General features: G+C 32.6%; 1 protein-coding gene and 1 long non-coding RNA gene across 3 annotated transcripts; both read left to right on the top strand.

Annotated features, from left to right (window-relative positions):
* The first annotated feature begins 2,911 nt into the window (after positions 1 to 2,911).
* Positions 2,912 to 4,911, top strand: LOC129288391 (uncharacterized). Its single transcript, XM_054924929.1, has 3 exons — positions 2,912 to 3,988; positions 4,075 to 4,146; positions 4,590 to 4,911. Exons 1-3 carry the CDS (start codon positions 3,185 to 3,187, stop codon positions 4,593 to 4,595), a joined length of 882 nt encoding a protein of 293 aa, XP_054780904.1. The 5' UTR covers positions 2,912 to 3,184; the 3' UTR covers positions 4,596 to 4,911.
* Positions 4,912 to 5,443: 532 nt separating this feature from the next.
* Positions 5,444 to 8,866, top strand: LOC129288392 (uncharacterized). 2 transcript variants are annotated; one of them, XR_008587993.1, is made up of 3 exons: positions 5,449 to 7,058; positions 7,337 to 7,415; positions 7,565 to 8,866. It is a non-coding gene; the product is annotated as an uncharacterized LOC129288392 (long non-coding RNA). The 2 variants fall into 2 exon arrangements; XR_008587992.1 differs by having other exon boundaries at positions 5,444 to 7,415.
* Positions 8,867 to 16,569: the final 7,703 nt, after the last annotated feature.

Genomic DNA, 16,569 nt, shown 5'->3' with positions numbered 1-16,569 from the left:
TATTTTTTATCGGAGTAGGTATGTACTCCCCCCCCTCTCTCTCCATCTTGCCATCATGAAAAGAAAAGAAAAGAAAAAAAAAACTGCAGAATTTCAGGATCGCCGAACGCAGATAAGCTTATCCCAAAAAAATTTTGTGCCTCTTCTGGCTGACTCAAAAAGTTTAATTAAATTAAAAATACTCACTTCATTTAAAAATATAAAATATTTCTAATTTTTTAAAATGTAATTATTATTTTTTTAAAGTATCCTTAGTAATAATAATTTTATATTTATTGTAGCGTGATTAATAGGATAAATATAAAAAAATAAGATTAGTTTAAAAGTAAATAACTACTTTATTAGGAGTGAGATTTGATTAAAAATATTTTATATTTTTAAATAAAAGGGATATGATTTATTTTATATCTGATTCTAAAATTTTTCTAAATTTGTTTAAAGTAGTCCCACAAGTTTGACTTAAATTATTAACTTTTAATGATGATTTAATTGAGCCTTATTTCTCTACACAATATTTAATGCTATATCCTTTCTTAAATGCCATAAATGAGATCGTTTTCATCTTCCTTAACATTTTTATAAGACTTAAAAACATTTCTTTTTATAAAAAAAATAATTGCAAGAATGATATATAAATCTCTCTAAAATAGAGAAATAATAATTTGGTCCTATAATATATGGCAATGACAGTCCAAGAAACTTCTTTGAAATTAAATTTACGTGTGAAATTATTTTAATATCCCTCTACGATTTAAAAAGTTATAATTTTTTAAATTGTTTTAGTCATTGATAAAATCAAACTTTTGAATATTTATACCAAACTTACAGAATGATGTTAAATTAGTTAGACTTTACTTAAAATTATAATTTTTAAATCATTTTAGTCATTAGTAGAATTAAACTTGTAAATATTTGTATCAAACTTGTTAACTATATAAAATTATTTGAATTTTGTTGGATAAAAAAAATTGCTGGTAAAAGTTGTGATTTTCTAAATTATTTATATTAGTTATCGGTGAAATCAAATTTACAAGTATTTATATCAAACTTATGAATTATATAAAATTAGTTGCATATGGATATTAAAGTAATTTCACACAAAAATTATTCATAAAGAATTTTCTTAAAATCTCATTTTTATTATGACATCTCACACGAAAGTAAATCATATTATTTTTCTATTTTAGAAGAATTAACCTATCATTCACTCAAAACTGATTGCTTTTACATTTCTTATTGGTTCTTCTAAAAGCCTTTAATTTCAGCATGTAAACGCTTATTGAATAATTCAATTTACAAAAAATATATTATTTATAACTCATAAATAATTTAATTTATTTTAAGCTCTATAAAATGCACATAAAAATGAGTACTTTTTAACAAAACATAGCATTAATAAATGAATTTGAATTCAATGGGGTTTAATTCTAAGTAGGGAAAGCTTTCTTAGTATTTTTTATTCACAAAATTCAAATTTAAAATGTTACTTAAGAAATATGGATTTTCTTAATAAATAGTGTGATTGGTAAAATGAATATAATTATAGAAACCTCGCTTTGATCATACATTGTTATTCAACTCTATCGACAAATAACTTTAGATATATTAAATTTATCAAAATATATTTAACAAAACATACTATGTATAAAATCACGGATATTCCAAGTCATTTCATTTTACATTCTATGTTGTGCACAAAAAAGGAGTTTGCTTTTTTTTTTTGGCAGCAAATAATCTAGTATTAGGTGCTAACAATGAATCTAAATCCAACTCGGTTTGAGTACTCCTAATTGCAAAATTGCTTTCTTAATATAATTTTGAATATTCACAAAGCTCAAATTTAAGATGTTACTTAAAAAATATTGATAATTAATAATGATAATGATAATGATAATGATTTTCATGTGGTTGGTAAAATGAATACCTTAATTCATATTAATAATTTCTTAGTAAAAAATAATCTAACATTGGGTACTAATAATGAATTTGAATTCGCGATGAATATAAAACAAGTAATTACTCTAATTTTGTTTTATACTAAGGACTAGAAAATTTAAGATAAAATTAGAAAGTTACATATATATATTTTTTCAATTATATCATATAACCAACATTTTTTAATAAGCATGAAGTTAAATAACTTTGTCTTGTATTAAGAACTATAGTAATACTTCCTTTAGTCTCTATTATAAGAGACATTCAACTATCTCATTGGAGCCAATATAAGATGGTTAATTCATTAATTTTGTCAAAAAAAAAGAATAAACTTTTAATTTTACTTATATTAAAATAAAAAATTTACATCATATTTATTCTCATAATTAATGAGTTTAAACAACAATAACATTAAAAAATATAATTAATACCTTTATTAAGTACTTTATATTAAATATCACCAATGGCTTCTAAACATGAATTTTCTTTTAATACTCATTCTATTTTTATATATAAGAGAAAATAATTATATCAATATTAAAAAATTAGTTAATGATAATAATTGTATCTGGAATAAAAGAATTAAACTAAAATATCATTATACTTATTCAAAATAAAGTTTCATTAATTATTTTTCATAAATAAAAATTATAATTTTATGAGAGATGATTTAAAAAATTATAATAAATATTTATTAAAATATATGATTTTACTCATAAATAAAAATAAAATAATAAATAATAGCTTTTCTCATGCTATATTAAAAGGGAGAAACAAGAAGAGTAACCCATAGTAGTGCGGTTGGTAAAATGAGTATAATACTACCTCTAGTTAGAAGATACCCTGATCTGACTAGAGCGATGGTTTAGTAAGTTGTTTTTTTTTTTTTTTTTTTTTTTTTTTTTTTTTTTTTTAAAACCCTGAAAACATTTTTAGATTTTTAAAGTTCTGATCTCGCATTCTAAGAATTGTTACTTACATTCTTCTTCCGGAGGCAGGTGTCATAGCTCGAAACCGTCGTCTAGTTTGACGCACCACAACTTCCTCCTACCTCTTCTGTTCATAAATTGCTCTCATTCTTCGCAATTTCTCAACTTTTCACCCTAATTCAAGGGCTCGTTTCAATCCCTCAAATTTTTCTGCCTTCATCGTCTTCTCTCTGTTGATCTTGATGGGTTTCTTGATTTCTCTTATTCATTAACGGAATCCCATTAAGCATAATCTACGTCCTGTGAAACCCAGTTGATTCATGGTGTTTCATTCAGTACCCAAATCCGAAATACCTCCTCCTCCGCCTTCTCCTCCTCCACCGCCGTCCATCTGCCAATCGCCGTCCATGGCTTCGACGTTCTCTCCTGCAAAGACTCACCAGCCGCTTCACAATTTTCCTCTCAACTTGAAGTGGTCGATGAATCAGTCCAATTCCCAGCGCTTTCGCAGGCCTCTTGGTCCCACTCATCTGTCGCCTTCGCGTCATTCTGATCAGGATCAGCATCGCTCTGCTCGAAAGAATGACAACAGGCTCATCAAGTTGTCCTACCGGCCTCCAAACTCTTCTGGATCGGGCAATTCTGCTCACGATGATTTGAAGACTGTATCTGCTAGCGAGATTCGAGCTTTGAATTCGGTTGAAAGTTCGGACAAGAAGCTGAAACTGAAAAAGGAGGAGAAACTGAAGGGATCGCATTTCCATCAAACTGTACTTACCCGAGCACCGGCGAGGAGCAAGGCTGATACTGATGCCGAGGATGATACCGAATGGGCGGATGACGATGAAGAACCTGTGGCGAAGACTTGGAATCTGAGGCCGAGACGGGCAGTGACAAAGCCTCCAAATGCCAATGGAGCGCCGTTGCAGGAGAATAAACCCTTGCCGCCTGCTCAAACTCAACCGGAATCGATTGTCACTGAGCAGAAAGCTGCAAAGAAGAAGCGCAAACTTTCAGTGTCTCTTTCAAAGGAAGAAATTGAGGAGGATTTCTTGATCTGGACTGGGTCGAAGGCCCCCAGGCGGCCAAAGAAGAGAGCTAGGGTTGTGCAGAGACTGCTTGATGTAATTTTCAATCCCAATTTGATCACATGATTATCTGTTTTGTACTTTTGTGGGGATTTGATGCAAGCGTTGCTAATCTTTTGCAGGGTCTTTTTCCGGGCTTGTGGTTAACATCGGTGACTCCTGACATGTATCGAGTTCCTGATGCTCCTCTCAAGGTAATCCTTTCAGAGTCTTGTTTCACCATGTTTTGATTTATTGTGTGTTGGCATGCTTTTCAGAATCTTTTCTGATGAAGTCTAGTTTACATTTGATCTATGTGAGCCTTGTCCTTCGTTGATGGAAGCCGTATTTGTGTTTGAAACATCTTGGACACTTGTATTAGACATGACGCACTACTCTTCAAGATCCATATGAATAATTATATTACTGGGCCTGTGCTAGTTTGTGTTCCTTCTCTGTGTGTCCATGCTTAAATTGATGATACGGATGTTGTTAGTTAAGAGAGAAATTTCATTGTCTTCAAGATAACCTAAACCCCTTCTCCATTAAAGAATAGTAAATGGACTATCTTATTTAAGACAAATGAGTGTTCGTTATGTATTCAACTTCTCGTGTCGGTTAAACTCATGATACTGAGAAATCTTTATGCTTCTTGCAGGGTTAGACTTTCCAGTTGCCGGTTCTAGCCTTCTTGGACATTGGCTGTTCTTTGGGTTTCTGACTTCTTCTGACTGTGGAACATTTTTTTTGCTGTCAGCAGAAGGTATAAAATACCATATACCAACAGATCATATGAAGATGGATAACAAATGTATCTGGTTTTTGGGCCTCGTCTGACTGAGGCATCCAATAAATGTTCGAATAGTGATAACAGGGAAGGGTTATGTGTAGTCACAGATGTACATGAGTTATTTTGTTCAGTTTCTTTTTAGAGAAGAATTGTGGCAATATCAGTTTTATTTATTTATTTTTTTCCCCTAGCTCGTAAATCGTAATTACTGTTTTACAGCTTTATTTTAAATCTCAAGAATTTGAGAACTGGTTTCCAATGTCATCTGATCAAGGGAGAGTTCAAACATGTAACTCTGACTGGTGATATAATGATGAATTAGCATGCATCACTTCTAAGTAAATATTACTGCTTTTTAGATCGCTTTCCCCCATTGCAAATGTGTTTGTTTGCAGCTATTCATTGTCATGATAAATTAGTAAAGTTTGATTCTTAGATGGCTTACCATATCATCCATGTTTTCACGGGCCGAGTTGGAGGGGAACATGTAAACAAGAATGAAAGAAATGTAATCGTAAATGGTTGACATATTTGAGCAAGAGAAGTCTTTAAAAAGAAGAAGAACAAGAACAAGAAGAAGAAGAAGAAGAGGGGGGTGCCTGTAAATTTCTAACATTGAAACAATTTTTTCTGAATTATTGGGATAAAAATACAGGTATCAAATGTGAGGCAAGGAAGATTTTTGTTCGTGAACTGGTAAGCAAATATGTGTGACCATTGGCGCGAGAGGGAGGGAGGGAGGGAGAGGGAGTTAGATAGTGAAGGGATTCAACAATCATCACATGATTATCTGGCTGTCGAGTAATGGTTCCTTCACACAACTACACGCTGTGATGCTTTCAAATGAGTTTTTTTTCCCTACTTTAACTCCTATGTTGATGCTAGGATCTGTTTTATACTTCATACTTTATTGGAGTTAACAGTATCTTGATTATGTCCTTTGCTGGCGTGCTAATGAGATACTGAAAAAGGGTTGTGCATCGATGGCAAACTTTCCCTATTTACCTTGCTTTCTTTTACTTTTTCTTTTTGATCTGTTATCCGTTTATCCATGTTGCATGTAAGGTGTAATTTCTGGACCTTTTTAGGTGTCATAAGAGATATAAATGGAACAGAATTCTTTCCACTATTGCAATTGTAATGTTGCTTGAATTGACAAATACGGGCGTGGTTTTTTATCCCACTATTGTATTTGTGTTATTAATGAAGCGAAATGCTTTAAAGGACTTTGTTGGAGTTTTACTTTCTTATTGATTCTAAGATCTGCACTTGTCAACATAAATGCTCTTGAATGTGAAAGGGAAGATATAGAACAGAATCTTTTTAAATTTCATTGAAGCTACACATACATAGATTTTTTTGGAGATTATGTTTGTGTGATACCGAAATGAAACGCATGATATTCTTTCACCTTTCCTTCTAATATTGATCTATTTTGATTTTGATTTGATAGCTTGTATATGTGCTGTAGTTCGGGGAACTTCTTAGGTATTGATCAGGATATAAATAGCAAATTTTCGCTCACAATTATACCAAGCATGTTTCTGTTACTTGACAATGCCATTAAATAAATGGTTTATTATACATTAATTCATCAGCGTATAATCATCTGACTATTTCTTCTAAACCAAAAGATAGATTTGCTCTCATGTCATCATTAGATATATTGTTTTTACTTTTTAAATACTTCTATGTTAGTTGCCTTTTTCTTTAGTTTATCCCACTGACAGTGATCATATTTCAGCTTGAGATTTTAGGCTGGTAAATAGGTTGGGCCAGCTCATTGTCAACTGGTAACGTGCACTTACTAAATTATGACCTTTTTTTTAAGTCCCAGATGATATACTTAACAGTTTTAGATTGCTTGTCACAGTTGTGTTCAATGCTGCCACTATAAGTAGCTCACTGAGATTGTAAAAATGTTAGTTTATTTAGTTTGTCACCCAACCTTGCCAATAACAAACTAGTTATCAAGTTGCTTTTGACAGCTTTATATTTACTTGCTGCGTGCAATGTGACTATCTGGGATTCCTCTGATTTGAACCCTGCTGTGGTCTAAAGTCTGATCCTTTTCGTTCTGCTAGCTAGATTGACGAATTGACTACCTTCTTTGGATCCAAGATTAATGCAATGGCTTATCCCTTTTTATGCTGGAAATCCGAGGGCTGATAGATTTGACAAGGACTATCCCCCCTTCCCCATCTCTCTTTACGTATATTGTGATATATATTTCTTCGCCTTCTATTTTGGTTCTGGTTTTTCTTCATGCAGGTTTTTATTAAGGACATGACTTCAGTAAAGTTCCATAGGACTTTGCTTCGGAAGCATATGTTTGAGGTAAATTTTTTTTTTCAAGGCTTATTTATGTGGTGCTGAGCTATAAAATATGACTTATCATGTTTTTATTGGAATAGCTTGATAGCAAAGACCTAAAAAATGTACTTATTGATAGCAAAGACCTAAAAAATGTACTTAAGTTTTGTCCTTTTGTTAAAAGAAATCCTGAAAGTGTTTTTGAAATTTGTAATTTGAAACCTAAAATGGTGAGATATTTGTATCTTAGAAAAATTAACTGGAAACTACATTAATGATGTTTCTATGTTCTTATTCTGTAGTTCAGTGTCCTCTGCCAGTGAGTTATTGTCTGTCCTAACTGCTTGATGATAGCCTGAATGTTTATTTATGAAGAAAGAGGTAATTACTCAAATGAAGTAATATCTCAATCTTGTTTTCAGTTCGAAAAATTTCCGTTTTGACAGCTAAAATTTTTCACTGACTTAGTTGTCGAGGAAACTTAATGCTTAACAATAATAATGTTTCTATGTTCTTCTTCTGTTGGTCAGTGGCCTCTGCCAGTGGGTTATTGTCTGTCCTAACTGCTTGATGAGAGCCTGAATGTTTATTTATATAACGAAGAGGTAATTACTCAAATGAAGTAATATCTCAATCTTGATTTCAGTTTAAAAGATTTCCATTCTGGTAGATAAAAATTTATCAGTGACTGATCTCTTAAGCAAACTTATTGCTCAACAATAATGATGTTCCCATGTTCTTATTCTGTAGGTTAGTGGCCTCTGCCAGTGAGTTATTGTCTGTCCTAGCTGCGCGATAATTGCCTGAATATTTTTTATATGAAGAAGAGTTAATTAGGAAGTATTAATACTTCTGTAATCAGTTACTTTTTTGACTTGCTTTCTGTTCTGGGCATGGAGTTACGAAATGTTAGACTTGATGTTGACGATGCTGCTGCTTACAAAAAATGTAATGGCAATATTCAATCACGAGGTGTCTCAAAATGATTCCTCAGGAATATACTAGAAGTGGAACCATTAACTAGGTCAAAAAGGAATAGAACTTCTGATCATTTTTTGGGCTTTTAAAAATCCTTTCTTTTTTTGACTTTTAAGGTGCTTCATTATGGTTTTGTCTCCTTGGGCTAGAGAATATATGAAGGCATCTGTACCATAATCCACTGTTGGAATTTGCTGAACTGCATCATGTGACAAAAAGATAGAATAAGAAGTTTCTAGATTACAGGTATATAATCTCAAAAAGTCTTGTAGGAATTACTCCTGATGAATTTGTTGTACCCTTTGGAGAAGATAAAGCTTTGATGATTTGTCAATTTTAGGGTTCGGTTTGTCTGCAGCCTCTGCAGTGCAATTGTTCAGCCGCAGTCCACACTTTGAAGCAGCTTCATCAATGGGATCCAATTGTTTATCATGTTATCATCCACTAAATACAACAACAATAATATCCCTTATCCCATTAGATGAAATTGACTAAATGAATTGTACGACGTCATTGTACTCTATTCTTTAATAAATTTGATATGCTAATGCTATACATATATCGTGATTGTGCAGTGAACTTTCTCTCAAGACTTGCATACTCCTGCAAGAAAGAGAAGGAAAGGAATGGTTAGAAGAGAGAGAGGGGAGATGGTTATGTAGTCAGCCGAGAAAGGGGGGGGCGAGGACTGGTTAGAATCTGGTGACCGCTTTTTTCTCTCTCTTGAGGATGATGCAGTTGCAAGTGGGGATCTAATCTCAGTGAAACTTATGCTTACATGTATTGTGTCTTTTTAAAGATTAACTTGATGTATATTTTTTTTATGACTATTGAATAATAGAGAGAGTTTTTTTATCAGAAGAAACTACTCTACTAGATTGGATTTAATATTTATATTGATAATTTTTAAAAAATATAGATTAATCTGTAACATTAAAATTTGATTTGAATGGTTTAAATTTATTGTAGAGTTATAGTGGAGAGAAATCAAGTCCTTTTTGGACTTGGGATGCCATGCACTGGAGCGATGTTTAGGTCAACGTAAGAGGAGAGTGGTTAAAATATCCATTTCTGTTGAGGTTGATATCTCAAAAGTTCTGGCCAAGATGCCATTGACGCATTTTGAATTTGAGGTTCTCGGGTCAGGAAATGTCAAAAGTGGATAGCTTTCTTTATATATGGCGCAAGTTTGATCTCCTCAATGTTCTCTGAAGGCAGACAAGTGATGTGATATTATTTACTTAATTAATGTTTTTTTTAAATTTAGGTAAGTTGGATTTTGGAAAATTACCAAGATCAACTAGAATATGCTCTCAGACTCAGAGTACTTCCAAAAATATTTATAGATTGTCAACAAATAAGATTATAAAATTAATGATGAAATTTGATCTCGTAACATTGTGGACTGTGTAGGTCAAATGAAATTTGATCTCGTTTTTTTTTTAATTTTTTTTAAGCACTGTGGGATCCCACTAAACCAACAACTGTAGGTGTTTGGTGATATATATAAGTAGTGTGGTTTTTCTATTTTTAATTAAAAAATGCATCATTGACAGTCGAACAAGGGTTTCAGCCTTAGAGTACGGGGCTTGTGCAAGCAGTGCTCGTGCCTTCCAAGCGCACGCAATTGCGTCAATTATATATATGTATATGTGTGTGTACATATATAAAACAAAATGCGATTTATATGGTTGACGGGGGAAAACAAGATTTAAAATCTCTAAGAGTTGAAGTTCTCTTTTATTCTTAAATGATTGTTCAAACAGTCTTAATATTTTAAATTATTTGTGATAGTGGTATCACTTTTAAAATAATTAAAATGTAATAATGTTCTCCCGAATGTTAAATCCTAAAAAATGTCCATTAGTTATGGCCTCATTCGGCCCACTTGTTCATTCAGTCCTCTGCCACACAATTAATGAACGTTTTTGAGAATTCAACATCAAGGGTAACATTGTTACATGATAAATATTTTAAAGATAACATTGCTACTACAAAGAGTTAAAATACTAGGTGCTCCTTTATGAATAATTTAAGGGAAAAAATGAACCTAACCTAATTTCTATAAAATTTCTTTTAATATTTTTGTTTAGGGAAAACATGGATCCTATAAGAACATTAATGACAATTATATATCCTAAATTATTGAAATTCTAATAACAAATCATGGTCTTTACTTATTGTTTAGCCAAAAATGTGATTTTGCTTCAAACCTAACTATTTGAGCTAAAAGAAGTAATTTTAGCCCAATGTCATGGAGCCATTGTTCTCTTCCCAAAAGACTAACTTATTAGAGCGTGTAGCGCACCCGTTTATATAGTCAGGACCCTCCCCAAGTCCTTCCAATGTAGGACCTGGCAACTCCCCAGCCAATCCATGACGTCTCGTTATGGGTGGCTTACCAGAGGGACCCACTGAATGGGCAAATTCGGGTCTGGCTCTAATGCTACTTTGTCACAGGGCCATTACTCTCTCCCTAAAAGGCTAACATATTAGGGTGTGCAGTGCACCCACTTATATAGTCAGGACCCTCCCCAAGTCCTTCCGATGTGGGACCTGACACCAAGCCCACATAAATCTTCTAAAAGAGAGGTAATTACTTGCTAAGAAGAAGAATCGGTGCACCACTTTAAAGATGCTAAAGAGTGGATGAAACATAGGAGAAAATTGCAATTAATAGCCCTAAAAAGTTGAGCATGTCAAGGGAAAATTATTACTTTGTGCCAATAAAAGGAACCTATCACACATGTGCGTGGTCTACACAATTTCTCTAAACATTTCAACAACTCAACCTCAAAACTAGACTTGCTAAGTACAAGACTTAAACCTTGACCCTATATCACCCAAGCTTGCCTAGCGTGACTCCTTTTATCCTTTAGCACATTCAACATAATTTTCTTAGCACGCTATGCATTTAGCAAAGAATAGTGGGTTCTCCAGTAACTAATAGAATGCCTGCTCCCAGCAAAATAGCAATAACAACATACTAGCATTTTTTCTTTTACTTTTCCATCTTTTATTTCATGTAATTTTGCTTATATCATTTTCAATATCATGATTGCTCTCACCATGAAATGCCCACATTTTTCTTCATCTTTATTTATTTATTCCTTTTACTTATAAGCACTTGTATTTAGGGAAGTTGTAGTAAAGGACACTTGGAACTTATTGTTTGATTTAAAAGTCAGGTACATCACTCCTTTTGAGGACATGCTCATTTAACACGCCCAAACATTGTGAACAATTTTTTGGCATGCCTAATAGGATCTATGCATGTGTACTAATGAGTTGGATATTTTCAATGCGAGAATGATTTCTTTAAACTTGATGACTTAGAGAATTGTCTTAAGTACTAGACACCTTAAAAGCTAGTGATCTGAGAATCATAATACCTAGATATCATCTCTCCAATAGAGTCATAAATCAGTGAACCCTTGGAATCAATGACCTAAGCTCCCTAAAAGCTAGCTATCTAGGAACCAAAATACCTAGAGATCATCACTTCAACAAAGTCATAGATTAATGACCCTTGGAATCAGTGACCCTGTGTCTCCCTAAGAGCTAGTGATTTAAGAGCTAGAATACCTAAAGAACTATGCTTAGAGATTAGCGTTCCAGTAGACTCATGAATTGGCTCACCCCTAGAATCAATGACCTAAGAGCCATTGATATGGAATCAAAATACTCAAATGAGATTATAGAACCTAAATACTTAGAGAACCATGCTTTAGATATCAGTGCTCTAGCAAAGTTATAGATTAACACACTCTTGGAATTAGTTACTTGGGCTCCCAAAGAGCCAATGATCTAGGAATTAGAATACTTAAAGAACCATGCTATAATGATTTATGCTCTAGAAGAATCATGGATCTAACCAGAACGGAGCCACATCCTTGTGGAACTGGCATGGAACTATACCATTAAATTGAAAAATAATGATAAAAATTATACCTAATCTCAGGGTCTAGAATGTGATACTAAAAGCATAGTACCCAGGTTAACTACATTATGATCCAAAAACAGGTATGATAAGAAGAGCTCTAAGGTGTATGCCATCTTCCCAACCACACATTAGAACCCTGAACAAGTATCAAGAACCTCAAAATGCAACATAGAGCATCAAGTAGAGATCTTAGAGCCTTTAAGGCAATGCATCATGGCCTTTAATAAGTACCTTAAGTCTATCAAGAGCATATTATAAGAGCTCGACGGGTACTCTAATAGCTTCAAGGATAAGCTTTGTAAAGAAGACAAGCCAATAGCTGACTCTTAGCCTTTAGATCCAAGCATATTTGAAGAGCTCAAGGGGAACTTTTCATATAGCTTCAAGAATGAGCTCTACAAGGATAATGAGCTGGAGGCCAACTCTAGGTCTTTAGAAGAAATCTTATATGAAGAACCTGAGGGTACTCTTTTGATAGCTTCAAAGATTATCTTTACGAAGATGATGAACCAGAGGCTAACTTTGAGCCTTTGGAATAAGTTACAAGTGAAGAATCAGATGTCATCTTTAGGCCTTTAAAGCCAGTTATAAATAAAGAACCTAGGAGGCAACTCTATAAGAGCACCTAACTCTTTAGAGATGATGAACTAGAAGCGAACTCTATGCCTTTAGAACTTTGATTAAAAACAACTAGCTTCTTAAGTCCCATGTCACATACATTAGGAATACATGGAGGATGGAACAAATCAAATATCCATATAAACTTGCAATGAATTTAGCTAATGCAAAGGGCAATTGTTTAGGCCAAAATATGAGTTTTGCCTCAAACCTAACAATTTGGGCTAAAAGAAGTAATTTTAGCTAAAGTCCACATAAATCTTCTTAAAAAAAGGGGGTTATTTGCAAAGAAGGAGAACTGATGCACCACTTGAAAAATGCCAAAGAGTGGATGAGACTTAGGAGAAAAATGTAGCTAATGGCTCTATCAAAAAAGTTGAGCATATAGTCAAGGAAAAACTACTACTTCGTGCTTATAAAAGGAAAGCCACCACAAATATATATGTTCTACACAATCTCTCTTAATACTTCAACAACTCTATTTCAAAACCATACCTACCTAGTGCAAAACTCAAACCTTGATCTTGCATAACCCCAAGCTTTCCTAGTACGACTTCTTTTATCTTTCAGTAAATTTGGAATGAAATCAACTGAAAGTAATGGATAAACAATAGACAGTAAGGCAATGAACAATATAATGTTGGGTAATGAACAATAGTATGTAAGGAGATGAACAACTTATATTAGTCTGATAAAAATATTTGGAATGAAATCAATTGAACATAATGAACAAATAACATAGGTCAATGAACAACTTAAGTGTAGGGTAATGAACAATAGATAGTAGAGAAATGAGCAACTCATGCTTGCGTCGTCTGGGGTATGTTTTGTGGAGGGGTTACTTTTGTCATTTCTCTCAACATTTTAATTTCACTTTGGTGCTCTTAAACTATAGTGAAATTTCAAAATTTTTGGGATTCTCTTTTTTATTAACTATGGTCAAAGGGTCTTTATTGAGATTTCCCTTCTTTTAATGGTATTCTTATAACAGAGAAAGCATTTACGCAAATGATGAAATTGCGACTCCTTTAATTAACAAGGATATATTTGAAAAGTTATAATTTTTTAAATAAATAAATCAACATAATAGTTTTTCTTAATTTGCGCAACAAATATCCCAAATACTTTATAAATACGACATTGTGAAGTATATAACATAGAATATATATATATATATATATATAGGGAAAGATGTTTTCATTTTTTAATCATTCAAGTGAGTTGGATGCATTTTTGTTGTGAGGATGATTATGTGCAAAATATTCCTATTATTCTGCCAATATGTCATCGCGATCTATTTATTAGTAATAATCAATGAACAGAAAAAGAAAAAGAAAAATGATTACTTTTGTGCTAAGAAAAGAACATCCATCACCTAAAAAAAAGCCAAAAAAGACTCAAGATTTTATATATTTTATATAATATCAAGAAGCTTTTATATGACAGATTTAGGAAAATTGAATGCAATCTGTGACTTTGATAGAAGCTTTAAAACTTGTCAACAAAGAGTTCTTTGATTCCCATGTTTTAATAAAATAGTTATCCAAACTATAATATAAAACATCTTTTAAAAATATTACTTGGTCTAAAATATAAAGTGTTAGATAGTTTTTATAATTAATTTTTTTATTATATCTCTATTGCATTTATTACTAATTTTGAAAAAGAAAACAATATATTTAAATTTTAATTGTTATTATTAATGCACTTATATTAGATATTTAAGGAGGATATAATTAGAAATATGTAAAAATTTTTAAGTGATTAAAGTTTCACCTAAACCATGAGTAGTTATTAATGTTTTATATATAGGTCAGGAAGAGTATATTAAGAAAATTAGATAATTGCTCATATGAGAATAGTGTGTTACCATATAGCGATTACATATCATAGAAGATAATTAATACAAACAACAATAATAAAAAATATTATCCCTTAAGATGTGGTATGAATTGCATTAAAACCATAGCTTTCATGCCACTAATTAAGTCATAAACTTGGTTTTCCCAATATAATTGGTGATGCCTTGTTTATGGATGCAAGGAATTCGGAGAATCCATCAATCCTATAAATCCCAAGACAATTACCTACTGAACAACTAGCTGACATGATGTCTTTAGAATGGATCAACAATTATGAGAAGCAGTTTCATAGTGTTCAAAGATATGTTTATACTACAAAACTCCTATCATTTACAAGAAGCAGGACAGTACTGTTAAGTCTATTTTTAAGAAACCTGGAACCATAATCTAAACAAGATCTTTAAAAGGATTATGTCTATTTCTCCAGATTTTACATCATACAAAGAACATCCTCCAATTGAGTGGTTTAATGTAGATGCTCAACTTGTTTATGTCTCAATATTAATGGTCATTTTATTTGGTATTGTGCCCTAAAAATATGTGATCCTAGTTGTGACTATTATTTCTATAATGATTTAGATGATGATGATTGCAATTCCAGAAAGAGAAAGACTAGGAAGCCCAAACATCCTAGATCTCTATGTGGACATAAGTGACCCCTAAAGGATGATGATGGTGACCATGGCTCAAAACAAACCTTAAAAAGAAAATGGGTAAGACCCTTAAATCCTCCCATTGAAAGGAGTACTCTTTTTGAACTTCTCAAAGAACTTGGCCATGAGGACCTTCACCCACTTAAGAAGCTAGATTTAATAATTCCAACCATCCAACAAATACTTGAACCTATAATTCCAATAGTCCCACCTGTACTAGTACAAGCTTTGCCTTGTATTGCTATGATGAGACCCTATAAGGAAGAATTTCCTCCTCTTGAGAGAAAAATTGATAATAGGACCAAGGTGACTAGCAGGCCCTTTGTCCTATAAACAGAAGTATCCCCTAAAGGGATTCTTAAGCCTGTAACTCCAGCAAAAGAAGTTCTAAACTGGTAGTCTCAAAATGCTATCAATCAAAATAGAGTCCTTCACAAAATAGATTCTAAGCTTGATTATTTGACAATCACATCAAAAAACCCATTCTCACAAGTTAATCTAATTGATGATCGAATACAGAATCTTTATTAAAGACTCTACTGATGAGAATAGAAGATGGATACAGAGCTCCTTAAATTTATAGATCAAGGATATGATGGACCAAAATACTTTAGAAAACAAAAAGAAATTTATAAAGTAAAGAAGCAGCTATAACAAATAGAAGCAAACTTAGCCTAGGACTAGTCCAGGACTATTTATGAATGCCATCCAACCTTTCCCATCATGACTAGACAATTCCCGACCTATACTTCTATACACCCAACATACCCAATTAAGCCTGATTACAGTAAGGTTTCAAGATGTCTTATTCAGTTCTTAGAAAAGCCTAGAAACAACCACCATAAAAACCAAAAACACCCGTGACCTATAATTCACCTTCTTACCAAAAGCCTTAAGAATATCAAGCCTCACCATCATTTATTAAAATTCTAGAAAAATCCTTGATTATAAAGATACCACCTAATTCTCCACCAAAGACCAAACCACCAACTACATTTGAAAAATTTAAAGGGATTAAAGATGCCTCAAACCCCTCTAGAACAATTACTTCTATGAAAAATTCTATTTTTGGCCAGTTTTTTTTGAACAAGAAGATTCACATTTTGTAGCCTTAATTAAGAACTCCACAAAATACACAAATTCTAAATCAAACCAATTAAACCACCTGGTTGATCTATCAAAGATTTCTATGGTCCAACCTCAAACTCAACAATAACCAACTCAGGAAGAACCCAGAAGATAATCTAGAACAGAAACAGTTGTGGAAGATCTCCCTGATAAAGAATCAGTAGCAATAACTATGGAAGGTGTTCAATATACACCTATCCATCAAGACTCAAATTTCAAACCTACATTTGGATCCTAATTTACATTTGATGATACTCCTCCATACAAGTGGAGAGATAAACTTCAAGAATTTAATGCTTTGATTGATTTACAAATGATAAGATTTAATGTTACCATGTGAGAAGTTTTTTCAA

Source organism: Prosopis cineraria, unplaced genomic scaffold (assembly GCF_029017545.1).
Source record: "Prosopis cineraria cultivar Desert tree isolate PC_DT_omini unplaced genomic scaffold, ASM2901754v1 PC12, whole genome shotgun sequence".
Taxonomy (NCBI): Eukaryota; Viridiplantae; Streptophyta; class Magnoliopsida; order Fabales; family Fabaceae; genus Prosopis; species Prosopis cineraria.
The sequence above is the reverse complement of the archived record's forward strand: the minus strand, read 5'-3'. Positions and strand labels throughout refer to the sequence as shown.